Raw genomic sequence first — 22,399 nt, 5'->3', positions numbered from 1 at the left:
TTTAATGAACATAAAATCTAGTTCTGTGTTAAGAATATAAGCATAGCCAGGACCATTGTGTGGACTTCTGCCTCCTAGGAAGGATTCATTACACAAGCTAATTCCTGAAATGTTCCTGTGACTTGTTTCTACATGTGTTACTGGCTTGGGCCTAAAGCAGCTAAAGACTACCTGATAGTGCTTGTTTTAACATTAAAGAGAATTTGGTTCTATTTGTCCTGAATGTGTTCGCAGGTGATGTTTATTTTTCAGCTATAAATGTAGCCAAGTGGTAATTCCTTTCCCAAAAATAAATGTTGATACTAGAGCTTTCTTATCTAGGCTGTAGCAGCACTGAATCGTTTTTGAAACCAAATTCATCTGTGGTTTGGATTAACCATTTAGCCCATCCTGGTGCATGTCATGGGTCTAGAACAGCATGGCCAAACTTGGCATTGGATTCTGTTAAAACATTGAGATCACATAGGTGTTGTGAGAGCTGTAAAACTTAAAACTAAACACAGTAATAAACTTATATACACTCTTCCTTGCTTTATTTTCCTGATGATCAGGAATATTTGGGGGACTAGGAGAGAGCCCATAATCCTGATGGTTTACCTGTTGTTTACATTATGAACCTTGAGAAAACAGAGAGTGCATGTGTATATTTCTCTATTTTTGTTTCTCCTTGTGTATTTCTTTAAAATGATTTCTTTCTGGCTTTAGTAATATAGTCACCTTCATCAGGGGAGTGCTTAATCAGTACTGTTGGTTGATGTAACTCCTCCTCCAAGTAATTCAGTTAATTAGTTGGTTGTTTAGTTACTTGAGCATTTTGATTTGGAAAACCAGGTTGCTCTGAATTACTATCACTTTGGTGGAAGGGTGTTTCATTTAAATGGATTCTTGTCAAAAATCTGCTATTTTTAGCTTTGTGTCCATACTTAGGGCTTTAGTCCAAGAAAGAGGTAGAGAAAATACAGGCAGACAAGATCAGTCTTTCAGTCAAAATGGAATCTTTCAGTTTGACTTAGTCTAATAAAATTCCTGAGTTCACTGGTAACTTTTCAACAAAAACCCCAACAAACCAGCAAGCAAACAAACAAAAAAAAAACCACCAAAACCCCTTCCAAACCCTAAAATTTCTGCAGATAAAATAGATTTATTGCCTAGATTCCCATCTTTTTCATCTCAGTTACTTCAGACTTGCAGTGCTTGGCGTTCTGTCTCCCTTGATTCAGCCTGCGTCTCTAGCCCATGGAAGCTGTGTAGTCAGAGAATGGCACTGCAAGTACACTGTGTAAGGAAAGAAAATGAAAAGGATGCCTTGTGACTCACATATTTTAAAGCTAAACTGCAGAGTTAGTATAATACAAATTTCTGAATTGACTCACCTTCTTTACCACTGAACAGAAACTATTGAAGAGCTTTAGAAAACTACACACTTTCATTCATAATAGGAAGAGTTCAATGTAAATGAAGCAGAGCTGGGATGTCAGGCTTTCTTTGACATTCACAGAATTCTAGGGTGAAAAAAATTCTCGCAAAAAACAGTGACTAGTGAGATGTGTCATAACATTGTGCAATTTGTCCAAAATACCCAATGATGTCTTTCTATCACTTTAAAATTAATAATGAGAGAGACCTCTCATAATCAGACTCAAGGGAAGATCTAAAGATTCAAAACAGATTTTGAGTGTCAATATTAAAAATTCTTCTGTGCTTCCCAGAGTATAATTCTTATATGTAATATTACTACAGTGAACACAGATTATAATTAATAAAATAGAGGAAACAACTATTCTTAGGTCATAAACCCCAGAAAATTACTTCTCACCCAAATGTATTTCCCACAATGGAAGTTCCCTCAAAATCCATATCAGAAAATAGGCACAATGAGCCTTTAAAATGATACATAAATAAGTGGATATACAAATGTTCTGCTCTCTGATACAGGTTGCATTCAGCAACCAAAGCTCAGCCCCACATGGAGATGAGTTTCAGCTCCCCTTCAGTCTTTCCCTTCTTTTCTTAGTCTCCACATAAAGGAAGGTTGAGTGTGTTAAATGGTAGCCACTGATGTGTGTAAGTGGATGACACCTGGGCTGCTCCATGGTATAGTCCTTTCAGTTAATTTATTGCAGATTTCAACAGCTACCTGTCCTGAAAATATTTCTGTGCACACTAATGTCACTGTCAATCTCTTCTCTTATTTATAGGGGAATATACATTGGAAATCAATTAGGATTGTAAGATTTATATGAAAAAAAACCCCAAACATCAAAAAAACCCAACCCAAAACTATAAAAAAACTTATTTGAGAAGAGAATACTTCACCTGAATTTATTACAGCTTTTGAAATAAACGTTCTGGTGTCCTGAGGAGAGCTGTCTCTCATTCTCCATTTACTGTTTTCACTGTGGCTGCTTATATAGTTGAAAGGAGGACAATAAATTAGGTCACTGAAACTGTGGTGTACTAATCTGACATGATTCAAAAAGTAAAAGAAGGTGATAAAGTGAGGCAAAGCATGACCATGTAATGTAAATTACATTTCTATTAAGTGGAATATGAAAGTGCTACTTTAATCCCTAAAATGCCTAGGAAATAAATTAGCATAACAAGGACAGTCACAGTATTCGTGGTTTACTTACTCATATGTTGATAGTGCGCTGTACAGTGTCAGAAAAAAAACTTAAGGTACTGAAAAAAGGGAAAAATTTTAGGTGCTTTTCATTTTCACTTAAGGCACCAAAACCTGTTAGCAAGATTGACAATGCAGCCTATTCTAACTTTAGTTCCAGGAACCATTTTTATTCATTATTAGAAATTATGCTAGAGAGAAAGGAAAGGGAGAAAATAGCTAGAATAGCAGGAATCAATCTCAGAAGAGGCCAAATGGTTCTTATTTAAACTAACGTAAGCACCTTGGGTAAACAAGGCACTGTGAGCAGTGAAATAATCTTTTTTCTAAGCTCATAAGCATATGATAGCAGTCACACCAGTGACAAGTCACACTTTTCAAGTGCCTAGAGATGACTGTCATCTAGTCTACCTGACCTGACTATGATATAGCTCCAAACAGATGCACAAAATGTGTATTTTTAAGTACATTGAAAAAGGACAGCACTGGCCAGGTATCCTGAAACCTCTGAATTTGTGGTGTTGTCTTCAGATTTCTCTCTTCTGTATTGCCTACATTCACTTTTCTGAGTTCTTGCAGAGAGCAGACATCATGTAAAAGTAAGAAAGTCAAAATTATGGACAGCTCTGGAGAGAGAGTGGAATCTGGTCATGCACTCACAGGCACATTGTAGGAAACAGAACAAAAGAACAGCGGTGAATGAGTCAGATCCAGGGCCTGGGTCACATTTGGTTCTGTCAAAATGGAAGCTCTTGGAGCTCTGCTGAGCAAAATTGCAGTGTCTAGCCAGAGCTGGGTAAATGTATTCATAGTGAAAGCAGTTTGCAGCCTTTTTTTTGTCTGGTTTCTTTCATTTCAGTAGAAGCCTCTACTTCAAACTGTGTTTTTACCATATCTGTTCAATTAGGAAGAAGCTTCAAAAGTGATTTATTTTTAGGAAAGAGAGAAAATACGGTTTCTAGGCTAAGTAATTGCTGTGCTGTACTTTTTTTCAGATGCTTTTTGTTTGGAAAGCATTGTTTCATAGCAGAAATATTTACTGAGGCAGTGAGCTAGATAACAGCTAGGGATTTGTTTTCCTAAAATTTTCTCTCATTAAATTATAGAAATAGAATATGTCTCTCCTTATTAGGAGCACTGTATTTGAAATGTCTTTGGTAATGTAGAAAAGAGTATAATTAAAGGAAAATATTTCTATCCCATAATCTCATATCCTTTTTTGGTATATAGGTGTGTTTTTCAGTGTGACTGTGCTGTTTTACATACCCTTTATCTGCAATGGTTCTAGTAAAGTGGAGGACAGACATACTTATCACTTCAGAATGCTTTTTTGTACAATTTTTAAGGAGGATTTGTTTCTTTAGTCTAAATTCCTAATATGATGCTGAAAAATATTGCTATTGTTTTGAATGCATCGGTTGCATTTTTGCTTACTTCTTGTCATCCTCTTCAGCTTATTGTCTTTCAGTATGTGGTTAAAAATATGAGTACTAATTTCAGAAATGCATTTTATGAAATACCATTTTCAGACTGAAAAGATATGTTATGTAAATCCCAGAAAGGTTATCTTTAATAGGCAAAATGCAGATGTATTTTTAAATTTTGCATTAGTTCATAATGTGAAAAAGACTAATGTTATTAAAGCTGCAACAGTATTCTGGTTGGGGTGTTCTTTTTACAAGTAATTTCATGTGTTACTTAGCAGAACTGATACAGTGCAAATTAAAGAGCTGTGCATTTATTTTTTTTAAAAAGTGATTTTTCTACAGTTACAATTAAAAGGAAATAGAAGAGATTTGAAGCATCAGGATAGGCAATTATCTCTCGGGATTTTGTTAATGGAAAACTTTGCATTAGTCTGTCCTTGTTTCTGGGTATTTCATAGCCCTCTGAAACCATAATGCACTGTATTGGTTTTCTATTTTTTAATTTTTTCTTTTTCTTTTTTTTTCTTTTTTTTTTTTAATTTCTTCTTTCTCTATTTACATCTGTGGTTGAGGACTAACAGTGCAGTGTTTCTTTTTTTTTTTTTTTTTTAAATCTTCAGGACACAACAGGTTTTAACACCCCCCTTCTCAGACCTCGTGTAATTGGAGAATGGATTGGCCGTGAAGAGAATGATGCAGACCCTCTGGCTGCTGAGATGCTGCAGCCACCAATACCAAGAAATAAAAATGAGCAGTGGGACAGTGAGGATAGCAGCAGTCCTGGAGGAAGGTGGGATTTTGGTCCAGCCTAGAAAATTTGTATTTTGTGAAACAGAGCTGTCTTTTTAGCAAAAGCTCCATTTCTGAGAGCAGAGTGCAGGGCTTTTAAATTCCCATGTCATAGTTTGGCGGCATGCAGAATAAATGGAACTCATTAATAAGTGACTGGTTTCTTCTCATGCTTTTATATATGAAAAACTTCATACTCATTTGCAATCACATGGATTTATTCCCATGTATAAAGCTAAGAATATGTTGACATGATTGGAGTTCAGTGTGCAGTAATTTTGTGATGTATAGCTTTATTCAGGTATTTCAGAACCTTCCATCTATCCATGGTTGGTACTAGGTAGTTGTTAACCTTGTTGACACTTTAGTGATAAATCTGATTTTCTCTTTTAAAGAAAATAGAGACAAGGGAAACAGTATCTATGTTATTTTTATCAGGACTTCCTAAATTTATCTTCACTTCATATACCTAGCATTTTGGTGTTAGTAACAAGTCTTTCTCAAAGAGAATATTGTGTTCTCTGTAGTAAATAACTTCTGCAGATTTATTTTGCTTGTCTGGAAATGAAGAAGTATGTTTGTTTGTTAATGTGCTTCAGCTACATGAAAGAGATTATAATTTTTACAAGGAGTCCATTTTCCATGATTTAAAGATACCTGTTTATCACAGAAGCTATTCACAGCTTTCCTTTAGAAGGGATTCATGCCTTTTATTATTAAGTGTAAGTCTTGTGCACTGCCTCTGTTAATTGGCTTAAACACCTACAGTTTTCTCTCTCAGCCCTGTAGTATTTTTCCTTGGTTTTAAGTCATATGCTGACTGCAGCAGGCACCTCTTTCCTCCTCTTTTAAGAGGGCAGAAGCTCTCTACTTTCACTTTGCCAACATCTAAGGTATTCCATGTGTCTTTTCCATTGGAATTTACCTCCCTGTCACAAGGAAACTAGTCTGTCACTAGGTGTACTCTTACAGGCTGCATTTATTAACTTTCCTCACATGTTAGTAATTTTTGTTTTCCCTGAGTACTTCATTTAAGTAGATTATTGTGGGGGAAGGTGCAAGTACTACTATTTCAAAGTAGTAGCATGTAGTAATGATCCTTCAGCCAGATATGTGATGGGAACCAACACAACTCAGACACTGAGTCTCTCCAGTGCAGTTCCTGAGAAGTAATGGAATCAACAATGGGCACTGAAACTTGATTGTGCAGGCCTATGTTTCTTTTTCCTTATTCAGCAGTGCCCTAAAGACTCTGAATAAAGATCTGTTCCACATTGCAGAGAGAATTGAGGATATTGTATCCCTTCTGTCAATAGAAAGGAGCAGAAATAAGCATCTCTGTCTAATCTCCAGAAGGGAGCAAAGAACCTTAGTTCTGTGTAACAAAGATGATTCAAAGCAGCACATTTTTCTCTTTGTAGAGGGTGGTACAAGATGTAAGAAACCTCACTGCTAATGCTATAATTAAAAAAATGTGATTAATGGCTTTGAGAATAGTATTTGAGAAGTCTTGTTGAGTATCGTGGCAAAATCACGTTGCCTGGCATCTGAACAAGGAGAATATGGGGTACTTGATGCCAGGAAAGACTCACAGGGTACTGATACCTCTGGTTTCTAGATGCAGTAAGTGCTGAATACCTGTTGAAAAATATGTATCGATAAGTGGGAGTACTGATTTTCAGTGGAAATAACTAACTACTAAATTACATGCAGCATATGGATTTACATTTGGATGACTGATTTTATGTCTGGGATAATTCTTTGCTTCGTTAACATTTAATCAGCTTTTGTAAGGCATCTATAAAAAACATGTTTGCAGTTTTCGAAAGAATCATAAAGTTGCAGAACTTCAAGGTAGTGGTGATACTAAAATTGATGCCAACTATATCTGGAAGTTTACAAGACCTGTGTTGATCAAGGTTAATCTGAATATTTAATGATAGTTCACTAATAACTGGCATTTGCTTCAAGGTCTGATGCAATGCTACTGTGAATTAAATGGCTGTTGGCAGAATTTGGAATTGACCACATATCAAATGCATGAGACAAGTTCTAGATAACAATAACTTCATTTTAATATAACATCCAAAAATAGTGGGAATAATATAAGTTTTAGAAGATGAAGTGAAACTCTCAAAAGAATGAAATTGTCAGTTGTCAAGAATTTTTGGCTACCTTATCTGTATTTTGTTCATCCACTTAATGTAACCAAAAATAATTCAGTTATATTTTTACCTGGCAAATGAAAGAGTGAGGAATTTTAAATTTGCATTAAATGTTTCTTATTATGTCTCGTTAAATTTTATTTACCAGCACTTTAAAAAAAAGTCATAGTTTATTGATCACTATTTATGAAGATTCATGTGATAAACCAGCAAATTCTTTAAACTAATCCTAATAATCAGTTAAAGTATAAGAAAAAGAAAGTGAAAACTGTAATTGTCCCATTGTTTCCAGACAATATGTTTCCTTTTACCACATACTAACCATAAGGAAATGCTACATAAATGAAACACATTTATCTAGAGTATTAGGCATTGGCAGACCACCAGTAGAGTAACTGCCATCAGTGTCATGTGACTCACCTGTTGTTTCACATACAAGGTTTTTTCTGTTTGAGGAAGCCCTGGATCCTTACACAGTCATACCATTCTATAAGGGTTGAACTGCAGAAAACAACATATTCCTATGGATCTGTTGTTAACTTGTTGCTAACATGCCCATTGTAATTGTCAGTACTCATGTTTTCAGTATAAAGCAGATCATAGTGAATATATATATAGTATGTGATATTTGGGAATCTGTGTGTTCTCTGATTTTCTGTCTTTGCAACCATGATCCTCATTTTTTTTCTCAATTCAGTAGTGCACAGTGGAAAAGAACCACGATTTCCTTCTTAAAATACATTCCTGTGATGATGACCAACAGAAGCAGTCATGTTCTGTATTCATCAGTTATTAAAAAAAAAAAATCAAAAAAAGAGCAACTAAAAGGGCAGGTGTCACCACTGTTTTGACTGGGAAAGACAGTGTGGCCAGTCTGAGTTAGTGCGTTAGTGATGTATTGTCAAATGGATGAAGGGTCACTTTTTTGCCCTTGATGTTCTGGATTGCTACAGAGAAAAGACTGTTTTTGTCACTGGTTTTGTACTGCTCTCTGTTGCTGCTGTACGGAAGCAAGGCAAGGTATTAGTAAGTGATAAGAGACTATAGAAAAGTGCTGGTGGCAATCCTGCTGGTACTGAGCTCATCGTTCAGAAATTCAAACACCATGAAAATAGGATTAAACTAATTTCCAAGTCACAGTTAGTAGTTTTCTACATGAAAAATTTCTTGGAGGAATTCTGAGAAGATGCAAGGCTCTTGGGAATCTTCCTCAAGGGATAATGTATCTACGCAGTGGGGAATTTGAGTGGTTTTTAATATGATACTCTTTTCTCTTAGAGCCTGAAAGGAACTAGAGCTTGAAAAAGTCCCATTCATAACCTGATGTCCTAAACTCAAAGGCCATTCTTCATCTCCAAGGTTCACTTTGTCTCATTAGTGTTTATCTTTGATGGGGAAATGAACTACTGTTGATTATACTAAATTTCATATATTTGCAAGAGATCTGCCTTCCTGCAACAGACTGTAAGAGCAATCTGAGATGGTGTTGATAGTCTCATGTGGTGCACCAAACTTCTGTTTGTTGTCTTTATATTGTAAGGAATCAGAAATGGCAACCTTTAGCAAGTCCTGCCTTAATACCCTTCTGTTAACTTCTGTGCAGTTCCAGTTCTCTGTGATTTAGGTTAGGGACACGACTCAGCAAATCATGAGAATAGTTATAAATATATAGCCCTTAATTCTGTGGGGTCATGCTAACATACACACTCAAGAGAGAAGTTCTTTGTTGTCAAATTTGTTGCTATTCCATCAATGCCTTAGCAATACTGGTTGCTTATTGATGTCCTGTTGTTCTATGTATGTAGCTTATTTAGTGCTCATTAATGCCTGTAAAGTAATTGGGAAATCTTCCAAATTCAAACAAAATTTTAAATTGGAACTGAAAACACAAACTGACTTAGAATATCCAATCATTGTGGCATGAGTGATGACCAGTTGGTTTATGTGTGTCTTCAGATCTGGAAGACATCATGGACTAGAGTAATTTAACAAATGTGTGACATATTTTGAAGAAAGCACCAGTAAGAGAAAGTTGTGCTTTCCCCCCTCACAGCTTAAAAATGGAACCAAAGACCAAAGGACTAAAACATCAACAGCAGCAACATAAGAAACTGCTGGCTGCCATGCTTTCTCAGGACTCCTTTGACTCTGCTCAAAGCACAGCTCCATCTGTAACTGAAGAAGATATTGACAATGAAGATGATGCAATGGAACTACTGGGTAACTGCAAAAAATTATGTGTATTTTCTGATTCTTTTATTATAAGTGTAATACACAATCAAACATAGATTAGTCAGAAACTGCGCTCTATATTTGAAGCTAAAGTATCCAGAAGCTGTGTGAAGGCTTGTAGTGTTTAACTTAAAATTTTCAGGAGAGATGTAATGTAGACCGTAAATGTGTGTGAATAAACTGCCAACTGCATCAAACCCCTATGAAATATCCAATGCTTCGTGTGCTTCAAGTACTTAATTTGATTTCCTACATAAATCAATTGCAGGTCCTACTTGCAGAATGTTTTTATGTAGAAGGAACAGAATCAGTTTCACTGTCTTTCATCCAGTTCTTCTTTTTCTTAGCTGTATCCCAGTTTTAACTTCAGTGGATTTTATTTGAGAGTTACTGGCTACAAATAGCTTATGCAATGTGAATTTGTAACCTCTTCAGAGGATTTAATTGTAATTTTCCACTAATTGTATTATATCTTAACTTCTGCTGCAGAAGGCTCAATGCTCACTACTTCTGAAAGGAGGGGCATTGCTGAAGAAAGTGAATTAATAGTCTCTTTTCTGCCATTTTTCAAAGTATCAGTGTAAGATGCTTAGAAGGTAGTTATGAATCTCACTTTTTTCCCAGTTTTTGCTATGTGGAACTCTGAATGGGATCACAGCATGGGAAATATGCAAGTTCAGAATGGGTCAGCATTCTTATCTTTAAGAATCCTGGCACAATTTTTTTTTTAGGTTGGACTTTAAAAAAACACATGGTACTCTTTTTTTCTGTATATATTTGTCTTGCTACCTTACTGTAGTTTTCATAGAACTACTGAATAGTTAAGACTGGAGGGCATTGCTGGAGATAGCTAGCTCAACCCATTGCTCAAAAAACCCAGTTATAGCAGGTAGCTCCGAATTAATTTTGACCTATCCAAAGAGAGAGACTCTACAACATCTCTGGGTAGCCTGTTTCAGTGCTTGAGTGAGCTCATGGTATAAAAGTTTTTATTCTGCTTAATTAATTGTGAATTAATACATAACTCCCTTTTCTTTTTCAGTAGTTTGAAGTTTGATACATGCATTTGTTTTACAAGGAATAAGAAATAATGGGCTGGATCACTCAGGTGTCACAGTAGGTCAATTAGTTCTTTGTGTTTGAAGGGTCACCATGTTTGTAACTCTGGGCTTGCAATTTTTATAGAATCAGTTAGTATTTCCAGAATTAATTCTTGGATTCCAGTGAAAGACATAATTAGTTTGTGGCTGGGTTACCTCCTTATTTCCTCCTGCAGTTTACACACATTTCCTACTTTATCAATATAACATAAAAAGAAAGCTTAAAGGGTGTCTTGTACTGGCAAAAACCACAGGACCTCTGTAGGATTCTGTGGCATCTGGAAGATACAGTAGGTGAGTGTATGTTTTGTTATTTGCCTTATTATTTTTCACATACAGGACAGAATCTTTTGTTAACTTCTGTGGAGATAGTGAGAAAAGTGTATCCCATAGATAACATTATATAGATGTAGGTCTTTGCTTCCAGACACTTGAATCCCTGAAGATATCTCGGACCTGAAAGGCAGTATAAAGGAATTTTCTAGTGTCTTGACATTTGGGTAGAATATGTTCAATGTACAAACTAGTGTTTTGGGGTACTTTTAGTAAGTACTCGATGGTAAGAATCCATTTTGATTTTGTGCCATGCAAAACCTGGAGCATTTTTCTAACATGCATTTCATCAAACTGGCTAAGAGAGCTCCCAAACAGGACCTCCCATTCTGAGATTCTGAGGCGAAATCATGGCATATTTGATGAGTAGCCATGCTTGTAGTGATTATAGTACGGCCATGTTATAGTAACTACCACTGATAGTTCAATACGCACATCTTGGTGTTGAAAATGCTGTGCTTCTGACAAACTGGCTTTTATTTTAAATCTCAATTTGCAATTTTTTGACAATATATGTGTTAGGTTTGATGTAATGGTTAGGCTACATGCTGCAGAACTGCTCAAAATTTGAGGATATGGTAGTGTTACATGGGAAAGGTATTTTATTGTCTTTTGAAAGTAACATAAATAACATCAATTTCTATCAGCAAACATAGCTATTTTTTCATTGCCATATTTTCCAGGTCAGTAACTGTTTGATAGTGAAGTTGAAATTTTTTTTATAAGTACCACATTAATCCATTAGCTGCTAGATGCTTTTTACACTGCTTATATGCAGTATAACTAATTTCAAACCATGGTGTTTTGTCATCACTGAATTGCAGAGCATTGTTGCATATTGCTCTTTGATTTGTTCCCTTTAGAGTTCAGTGTTTGTTTATTCAGCCTTTTCTTAAACAATTACAAAATGTTATGCTCCTGAGTCACGGTTCTGGAAAAAAAATCTATTTATAGCAGATGATTTAAAGAATACACTACTTATAATGCAGGTTTTTGCAGAATACAGGTTTTTGCAGAATACAAACTTCAATCTTAATGTGCATTCAAGAGAACCTTTTACAGAATTTGGTTCATTTATTTAGATATTAAAAGAATGAAGCTAACTGTTGGTATACTTTCTTTAAAAAAACCCCACCTCCTAGGACTCCCATCTGAATTGTCAATGAAGGTTTTAGCTAGAATGAATCATTCCAAATAGAAGACACAAATACACTGTTATCTATTTCAAAAGAAATAGATGTGCAAAATGAAAAAGAATGTTATGGGACTACATTCTGATTTTAGTTATCACTCCTTATGTCTTTATCTTACACATAAGGGCCATTCACATACTGATAACCTTTTAAGTCTGTTCAGTTAAGCAGGTGGCTGAAATAGATTACTGGGAGATAACATCATAGTGGAAAGGATCTTCCTGACTTTAAAAATCAGAAAACTGTAACTATAAAATCACATGTTCGCATAAATGTAAAAGGGTAATGTACTGAGGTCTGTGACTGAAAATTATATCAGTGGCCTCATTTTGTGCACATCATAATGCCAAGTGTTGTGTTTTGTAAATCCAATCAGGAACTGAAGCAGTTCCTTGTGAAACTCTGCATCCCTTTTGGAATTCTATGAGATTTGGGCTTAAGCTGTCTTTCAATTTGGCTGAAGTCCACTGAGACTTTGAAATCATGTTATTCCCTCAGTAACTCACTAATGTCTGTTGAAGGGGACTGAACTGTCATTTTCCTGAAATGGCTGAGAATATTGATTGTAAAGTCACCAAAGCATGACTCCTATAGTTTTAAAAAACAATTGTTTCCTTAAGTGTAAGTATATAATTGTTTAAGTGTACTGCTATGCATAAACATACACATAGAAAAAGTATAAGATTTTTTTGTAGCACTTGGACCTAGATATATGTTCTTGAGGTTTTTACATGTAAGGAAGATGAAAAAGAGATTTTGTGTTCTACACAACATTGATACAGAGAACAAGTCCTGTGAGGAGCAGCTGATGGAGTTGAGGTTGTTTACCCTAGAGAAAAGAAGGCTCAGAGGAAACATTATCACTCTCTACAACTCCCTGAAAGGAGGCTGTAGCCACGTGGAGGTTGGTCTCTTCTCCCAGGTAATAACTGATAGGACAAGGCCTCATGTCCTGCCAGGGGAGTTTTACATTGGATATTAGTAAAAATTTCTTCATGGGAAGGGTTGTCATGTATTGGAACAGGCTGCTCAGCAAAGTGGGCTTGGAGGTATTTAAGAGATATGTAGCTGTGGTGCTTAAGGGCATGGTTTAGTGTGGACTTGGCAATGCATGATCTTAATTGTATTTTCCAACTCAAATGTTTCTATGATTCCATGATACTTAGTTATAATGTTCAAGCAGCAATTTCTTGTTGTTGTCTAATCTTTATGTGTGATCCCAATACTACCAAAATGATACTGAAAACCCGGTCAATGGGAACCATTCAGAGACTTTTCATCTTTGAGCAGCAGGTATTTGTTTATTAGGTGCTGGAAGTGAGGGGGATAACTCCACCTAACACATCGATTCCATCAAGTTTACAACCCTTATACTCAAGTTTAATTATATGCATACATCATATACATATGCACTACATAATGCTGGATCATCTTGCACTTGCACTCTTTGCTGTCACTGTGGTCATCCAGATAGTCTTCATCACTCCTGAACTCTTCACCTTTTATCTTTACACATGCCCTGTTCTGCTGTTCTCTCCTGGAAATTCCCTCCGCTGGTTCCTCCCAGCTCTTAGGCTGCTTGCAATAATTTTGCTGCAACCTGAGCGCTCACCCTTTAATTATGTTCTGCATTTGGGGTCTATGGTTATTGTGTCATTTTCCTAGGTCCAAAGCTCAATACTTAACACTAATTACAAACCTAAACCTGAAACTTAATGTCAAACCTTAATGCAAACTGCTAACTGCAAAATCCACAAGAGTCAACTTAACTGCACCAGTATGTTAATAGATGCTATGCAGTAGTTAACTGTTAGTGCCACTCCAAAGTGTGCCCAGGAAGTTCTCTCACACAGCTGTGGTTGAAGTCAAAGGTGGTGAAAAATGAAGCCCATTTCCTCTTATTAATGCATATGCCTGTCTGTATGATTCTGTAAAGCCTCTGTGATTTCAATGCAAATCTTATATCTGAGCTAACTTTAAGTGCTTGGAGCATCAGGATTGGTAAAACCATCTTTCCTTCAGAGCTGGTTTTGCAGAAATAACGTGCTTTTTTTCTGAAATGTGAAAATCTGAAGTGAAAGTTCCGTGATTATCTGCCTCATGATTATTATATGTAATTCTTGCCATGCAGGAACTGACCAGAATTTTTGAAGACAGAAATGCACTTTAAGTACTAATAAACTTTTCATTTGTTGTTTTGGGAGATACCAGATGTCTTCTGTTTGCTATAATACCTCTTCTGCTCTTTAAAATTTATACCAAATGTTAATTACTTAATCATTGTAACACCCTTGAAAGATTGGCTGATGATATATTTGCATTTTATAACAAGAAGAGATAAACAAGATTTAGTGGAGGTAGCATTTTCCTGTAGGATGAGTCTGTAGCTCAGTGGTCTACCCCTTAAATAGTCTATACTTCTTTTCTAATAAGTCTCTGAGTGCTTTAATGAAAGCGTGTGCAATCTGCAGTGCTTTCTGTAAATTTCCTCTGCTTTAACAGGGATTCCTGATTTCCTTGGTTCCTAAAGGTCTTTGGCAGCATGCAGAAAACTGATTTTAGACATGATAAATTATACTAATACTAGCAACAAGTTGTTCCTCTTTATTGTCTTTCCCAGCTGAACACAACCTTCTCCATTATGTGCGTAAAATACATCATTTTCCAGAAAAGAGGCCACAAGGCCCTGGGAAAGGTGATAACATGAGTTGTACTATGATCTTAAAAACAGTTTTCTGGCCCATAGCCTGTCTTCTTGAGAGTTAAGTAGAATGATTGTGTGGGAGAAAGCTGCATGATTTGCTCATCATGTTCCCTTTTGCTGAGTCTTCTTTTTTTGGAAGGTATTGGAAAACAGGGAAAACTACCAGGGGCAGACATCTGCTGTCTAGTGCAGGCACAGAGCTGACACCACTGGGACACAGGAGGCCTCCTCTGCATGCAGAGAACTGGCTGTATTGTACAGTATGAAGGTTTCAGTGGCAGATACAATGCACTGGTGCAAGTGTGTGTAGCTGATCTCCATTAGAACAGCACTCAGATCCATCAGATGTGGATTTAAATACCTTTTTGAGGTAAAAGTTTAATAAATACCATATTCAGTATTTCTTTCTTTCGGCCAATATATAAACTCACTGAGCAAGAGAGGTCTGTTTAATGTCATTCAAGGAGCTCATTGATTTCAGTTCATCTTGTGATCCTTTGGTAAGAGACAGAAACATCTGTGAGAATATTTTAATTGATCTAAGAAAAAGCTTTAGCTTGTTATTCATGGAAAAGGAATTTAGTGTTTAAAGTCCTAATGGAATCCTGCTCTTGAATTTTACTGTGCTTAGTACTTTAGTTTGAGGTTTACACAGAATTTTTAGATGGACAATAAATTTCAGTAAGCTAACTAAATTCTGTTGTTTGGCTACCAGTGCATTTGTAAGGTTAGAATAAATTATTAATTCATTTAGTCACATATTGCAACACTTGTTGCAATTTCTGTTTAGATAAGCATAAAATGTTTGGAAAGTGATACTGATTGCACTTTATACTGCTAAAATGAAAATGGAGAAAACCAATTAGAGATACTAGCTTCTTTTGAGTTGAACTATATTACACAAGCTAATAAAAAGCTTCAAAATAATGATTAATTTTTCAAGAAATAGATGTGTACTGAATATAATCATGTGCAGGGGCCTAAAATGTCATTTTTTTACAGTTTTCACCAGGAACCAACATTTATTTCAAACCTGTACCTAAAAAGCAGAGAGGAGAAAGTGTAAGTCCACTACTAAACCATGTCCTTAAGCACCACAGCTACACATCTTTTAAATACCTCTGGGAATGGTCACTAAACCACCTCCCTGAGCAGCCTGTTCCAATGCTTGACAACCCTTTCCATGAAGAAATTTTTCCTAATATCCAATCTATACTTTCCCTGGCATGACTTGAGGCCTTGTCCTGTTGCTTCTTACCTGGGAGAAGAGACCAACCTCCACGTGGCTACAGCCTCCTTCAGGGAGTTGTAGAGAGTGATAATGTTTCCTCTGAGCCTTCTTTTCTGCAGGCTAAACAACCTCAGTTCCATCAGCTGTTCCTTGTAAGCCTTGTGCTCTGAAGCCTTCCCCTGTTGCCCTTCTCTGGACATGCTCCAGCACCTCCGTGTCTTTTAGTGAGGGGCCCAGACCTGGAGACAGGATTCAAGTTGTTGCCTCAGAAGTGCTGATCACATGGAGATGATCACAGCCCAAGTCCTGCTGGCCACACTATTTCTGATACAAACCAAGATACCACTGGCCTTCTTGTCCACCTGGGCACACTGCTGGATCATGTTCCACCAATGTCAACCAGCACACCCAGGTCCTTTTCCTCCAAGCAACTTTCCATCCTCTCTTCCCCTAGCCTGAACCACTACATGGGGTTATTGTGACCCAAGGACCCAGCACTTGGCCTTGTTGAGCTTCATACCACTGATCCTCTGCCATAAATAGAGCCTGTCCAGATCCCTCTGCAGGAGTTTCCTTTAGCAAGCCAACACTCTTGCCCAACTTGCTGTCATCTTCAAACTGACTGAGTATGCCCTCAATCCCATCATCCATATCATCAATAAAGATAGCAAACAAAGCTTGCCCTCGTACTGAGACCTTGTGACCAGCCACCAGCTGGATGTAACTCCATTCACCACCACTCTGGGCTTGGTCATCCAACCAGTTTTTTATCTAGTGACCAGTGCACCCATCCATGCTGTGGGAAATTTTGTCAAAGGCTTTACTGAAGTCCAAGCAGACGGCATCCACAGTCTTTCCCTTTTTCAGTAAGTGGATCTCCTTACCGTAGAAGGAGATCAGATTAGTCAAGCAGGACCTGCCTTTCATGAACCTGTGCTGAGCCTGATGCCCTGGTTGTCCTCTTTATGCTGAGTGATGGTACTCAAGATGAGCTGTTCCCTGACCTTAACTGGCACAGAGGTCAGGCTGACAGGTCTATTGTTCACCAGATCCTTCTTATGGTTTTTCTTGTAGATTTGTGTTACATTTACTATTCTTTCAGATTTGCATAATGATAAAGTATCATTATATACCTGCCCTGACCTTAATATCCCTAGGATGCTGGATAAATGGATGTCCAGACTACTTTGTACTTCTTCAGGACAGTCAGGTTAGTTTAGATAGACTGCTAGGAAATGATTCAGTGGTGATAAATGGATGTAATTGGTTTTGTGCCTGGCTCTGTTTTAGTGAGGGCACCGGCTCTCCAGTGTTAATAATTGGCAATAACCTCTGCATATACATATTCTTTAGCTTACACTGAAGCTCAAAATGTCAGAGTTCAGAAGCTGGCTGGGGAGATGTGGCCCACTTATTGACTAGTCTGTGTGCTAAACTGCTGCCAGTTCCTGAGCAATCACATTCTCTTTTTGGAGTGTGCAGGGAAAGCAAGCAAGAAAAAAGTCAATTACATTTCTTACAGTCAGTAAGAAATGACAGGATTTCTTCACTTGGAGATACAGAAGAGAGCAGTAGAACTGCATGAGCTCTGGTAAAGCTTCCTGACTACTCAGTTGTACACATCTGAAATCACTGTCGTTGTGCTGGGAGAAGAGGATTGATCTAGAGCTATCAGAACAATTCAGGGAGGTGACAGCAGAGTGAGAGGTACTATGATTACTGGATTTGTGGTATTGCAAGCACTTACAGCTAGTGTTTGACCTGCTTCACTGAATTCCTTGCCTTTGGGCCTCTTTTCAGATACTGAGGAGATACTGTTCATCAGAGTAGGTGATAAGGGAGAGGGCTTATTCAGAGACATTTGTGAATTTCATTCATATTGGGAGGCAAGGATGTGAAGGCAAAAAATTATATCCAAACACATCAGAGCTTAAGTTATTTTTCTTGTTAATATGTGGCTGATTAATGTTATATTTTTCTGAATTACCAGTGTCCCTTCCTCTGAATAAATTGTCCTTTATTTTATATACAGATAAGTTGCTTACAAAAAGATAATTATTGCCGGTAAGAGCACTCAGGGAAGTATTTACTTAATTTTTAGACACTTATTTTTAAAATAGATAAAATATTTGTTTCAATATTATTTCTTACTTTTTTATTGAGTTTTACACCCTGAATCATAGTACTGTTTATAATATTGGACAGAATTTGGTGCATATAATAATGCAAGGTAAGAATTGAAGCAAAATTCACCAAGCCAAGACCATGAATGAAATAGTTTTACTGGTATTTTTCTGTCCTTTCTAAACTAGAATTTGAGAGGAAGGTGTTGGAAATCCATGTAAAACAACTAATTTCATTGCCATGCATTGTAGAACACCACAGCAGCTTTTTCAAAAATTCATATTATGTTTTTCTGATACATTCATTACTTGGTGAAGCCTTTCCAATTGTTGAAACTCTAATGCTACTTACAGAAAATAGGTGTTTTATTTGTGTTTCATAATGCATATAGATGTTTTAGCTTGTGATACAGTTAGTGAAAAGTGTATGAAATTTCTAAAACAGAATATTTGTTTAATTTGATCCACCCAAAATTAAGGAAGTTCTAATTTAGGTTTTAATTACTGCTTTTTTTTTTTGATGATATTCATTTGTATTAGTGGCTTATGTTAAAAGTTAGGTATGAAACTTATTTATCCTGTTTCCAGCCTGAGACTGATGATGTATGCCATGTAAAGCGATCATCAGAACACATTCACAATCAATACATCGTAATTTTGTTACATTCCTAATATTAGAAGCTGAATTTCACATGATTTAGTGAAATTGTGATTGCACTTGTCAAGACATGAGCTTACATCCATCTCATGTGGAGCACAATGAATCTTGCAGCAGGGTTTTGGGAGAAGCTAATAACTGACGTATTAAACTGGGTGCTAAAGTTACTCCTTTTTCTGCCATTAAAGAAAAGTAGAAATAGGGAGGAGAAGTTATATTAATATTATATGTCAATGTAGACAGATATCACTTATATGACAACTTCAACTACCACATATGAATAGATTCTGGGAGGGAACAAAGAGTATTTTTATAAATTACATCCTCAAGTTGTTACAGAAATTGAAAATCACAGAACATCCTGGTTTCTAAGAAAGAGCCAGTGTTTAGGTTACAAGCCATGAAAAGGCTCTGTCTACTTGAATCTCTTACTTTAAAGTCTTATGAAAGCCAAATGCATGGCTCAAATATATAGATATACTCAAAACAGGGCAAAGCCTTAAGCAGGTCAGAAGACTCAGTGGTATTAGAAAGTCACTTTTTCATACTTTGACTGTTTTTTGCATCTTTCTGCATCTCAGTAGGTCAGTTAGATTTGTCTCTGTTTCAGGTGTAGTTTATAATGGAACTGATCTAATAGTGCTAGAATGGGGGTTGAGGTTAGGATTTTATGAATGCCACCATAGCAATGAGAAATCAGATATCTAATAAATTGCTATTATCTCACTCTACTTCACACACCCAACTCTCTTTTGATGTGGAATGTAGCATTTCATCATTATGTACTAGGTACAATTTGGGGACTCTGTACAGAGTAGTTACATTTAAGTTTGCCTTGAAATGGTATTTTTCCTATTGTTTGAAGTTAGGTATTATGTTTTCTATATTTACTGTTTAGGTGACACTCTTAACACACCTCTTTGCCCCTAAATCATGAGTTCATTCTTGCATTAGTTCCTGTTCTGCCAATACTATGGGAAAGTCACATAGAGTTAAATAAAAAATTATTGGCCGAGGGGCTGTTTTCTTATCTTCCTTCCTTAAACAAGTAGACCAAATATTTTTGGCTTTTCTCTGGGCAGGAAAGGGATTGCTTCTTGCTTATCTTGGTTCCAGGATTTCCCATCTCATCTACCTCAAATACTTTTAAGTTAAAGGTAAGATGATGTAAAAATTGTGTGGATACTACTTCATTTTCCTATTGGTTGTGGTTTCCATTGTTAAAAGGCAATGCTTTGTGTTGTTCAAATTAACTTGACCTCTTCGGGGTAGATGTATAGGCAGCAAATCATATGACTTGGTAACATAACCACAGTCAAAACCAACATCAAAAATCGATGCCCAATAAATATTAGTGGATTACCAGGGAAAAGAACCCCAGACCCAAATGGTATTTATACAACCGTTACTAAAAGCCATCTTTTAATTTTGGTTTGTAAAATTAGCATGTGCTGAGACTTGAAATCCAGTTTAGCAATAGGTATAGTTCACAAATGTCACTATGGTTTATTGATGCAGAACTAATAGAAGGACTGTTCAAAAGATATAGATAAACTCTGACAAGTTTCTGAATGGCAGGGGATGAGGAGGGAACACTAAATGTGAGTTTGTTACTTAGGAAACCTGGTTGAATCTCTGTGTTACACTGGACACTACCCATGTGATTTACTCCGGAAGACCGATAACTTAGTTTTTAATAAGCAAATAATTATTTGGGTTTAGATTCACAGTTTTGCAATGTGAATTTGTAAGTATAAGAAAGGGATTTAGAATTAGGTATGTAATTTTATTGAGAGGAAATAACTGGATTGCAAGATCTCCCATTTCTTAGTATGAGCCCTAGCACAATAAAATTAAAGTTGACGAGTACTGTAAGATTTGGGGGAATAATATTAGAGCTTCAGAAACACATTTTTCTGCAAAAGTGGGATATTTCAGAATAACTAGTATTCCCAGTAGAAATGACAATGAACTATTACATCTCATATCTCATGTAAGTGTAATATTGTCTGCTAAGACTAAAATAATGAAATAAGGGGAAGTATCCATGATTCAGAGAAGTGATAGTACAGTTAGGAGAATGAACAGAAAAATAGAGCCTTACATTCCTTTTTCCTCTAGGCTACTTACAAACAAAAAAACAAAAATCATGGCAAAACCTCATATAGACAACTGTGATGCAAATGGAAAGTTCAGGTTTCCTGAAGCTTCAACTGCTGCCTCAGACTATTTCCTATGGTGTGGTGAGACATAACGACCTAACAGTTTTGAGCTAAGACAGTGAAGAAGTAGAGGTGTTGCATTTTCCATAGGGAGATTCACTGTCCTTACAGCTTGTATTTTCTTCAGCCTTTGTTAAAAAAAAAAAAAAACTAACTAAAAATTAAATGCATAAACTAGTGTGTACAGGCTATAAGTTGTCATAGTAAAGAGATTGCATAAGTTATGCTGCAGCAAGTCTATCAGCTAAGAGCAGATGACATCCCTTTTAAGACTGTCCAGCATTCTTCACAGAGTCATAGAATATGCTGAGTTGGAAGGGACCCACAAGGATCATTGAGTCCAACTCTTAGCCCTGCACAGGACCATCCCCAGGAGTCACACCATGTACCTGAGAGCATTGCCCAAATTCTTCTTGAACTCTCTCAGGCTTAGTGCTGTGGCCACCTCCCTGGGCAGCTTGTTCTGGTGCCCAACCACCCTCCGGGTGAAGAACCTTTTTCTGATATCCAACCTAAACCTCCACTGACACAACTCAGGCCATTCCCTTTGGTTCTGTCACTGGTCACCACAGAGGAGAGAGCAGTGCCTTATATGAAGTTCACCCCATTTACAAAAATTCTGAGAGGATAAGAACCTGCTCTGCAGAAGCACAGGGAGGTCACACAAACTTAGCAAACCGCAAACAGCCGCCTGATATTAGAGAACTTGTGCTTGTTTTCTTCCCCCTTAAATTAGCAGTCCTACCTGTGGTGTGAAGTAGAGGGAACTCAGCCTTCGAGTGCCTAAGGGGAGGCTCCTGAGAGGAGCCACACTCTTTACTGAGGTGCACAGCAGGAGGGTGAGTGACACTGGGCAGAAATTGATACAGGCAAGTTTCTGATTAAACGTAAAGGGGAAAAAACAAATTCAGTATGTGGATATTTAGCTACTGGAACAGGTTGCCCTGGGAGGCTGTGGAGTCACTGACCTTGGATGTTTTCAAAGTCAACTGAGTAAAATCCTAAGCACCTTGGATAACCCTACTTTGAGCAGGAAAGTGAGCCAGAGACCTCCTGAGGTCACTCTGAGCCTAAATGATTGAATGAATTGCTAGCACAGAGAAGGCTACAGGCCTCTGACATGTAATTTTGTTGTACACCGCTTGTAATATACTGAAAATGAAATCAGTATAAACTTAATGTTGGTCTAGATCAGAGTTAACTACCATGCAAATAAATGGTTTACCAAAAAAAACCACACAGGCTGAGACAAATAGATCAAGACTTGAAAAGGAAAGTGAAATAGGTAATGACATGGATACTTTCTGTGTGATTAAGAGACATGCAGAGCAGGTTAAAATATTAGATGATTTAGATAACCTGGATACAAACTGTATCTGTCATGCAAACTTGCATGAATGATTGCTCTATTTCCTTATTCCTCTGAGATCTATATTATTTAACATAAAAAGGCAGTTTCAAATGTAGTATTAGAGATACAAGCTGTGCTGTTCATTCATCCAGAAGGGAGTTCATTTACTGTTCAGAATTGTAATAACCCTTTAGTAATGCCAAAAATTCTCTCAAACCTCACAGTTATCTTCAGAACGTGGTGGGAAA

The 22,399-nt window shown here is 36.9% G+C and overlaps 1 protein-coding gene across 5 annotated transcripts in view; it reads left to right on the top strand.

Moving 5' to 3' along the window:
• C4H8orf34 (chromosome 4 C8orf34 homolog) overlaps positions 1-22,399 on the top strand; it is a 157,345-nt gene that overhangs the window by 54,591 nt on the left and 80,355 nt on the right. For all 5 annotated transcript variants that reach the window (XR_011697730.1, XM_071554389.1, XM_071554391.1 and 2 more), the window contains exons 6-7: positions 4,671-4,840; positions 9,058-9,224. Coding sequence is in view for 4 of the 5 variants with exons in the window: in XM_071554389.1 (XP_071410490.1) it covers positions 4,671-4,840; positions 9,058-9,224 (337 nt within the window). In the remaining variant the exon portion in view is untranslated. The remainder of the gene's footprint in view (positions 1-4,670; positions 4,841-9,057; positions 9,225-22,399) is intronic.

Source organism: Pithys albifrons, chromosome 4 (genome assembly GCF_047495875.1).
Source record: "Pithys albifrons albifrons isolate INPA30051 chromosome 4, PitAlb_v1, whole genome shotgun sequence".
In the NCBI taxonomy this organism is placed as follows: Eukaryota; Metazoa; Chordata; class Aves; order Passeriformes; family Thamnophilidae; genus Pithys; species Pithys albifrons.
This window is presented reverse-complemented; position numbering and strand designations above follow the sequence as displayed.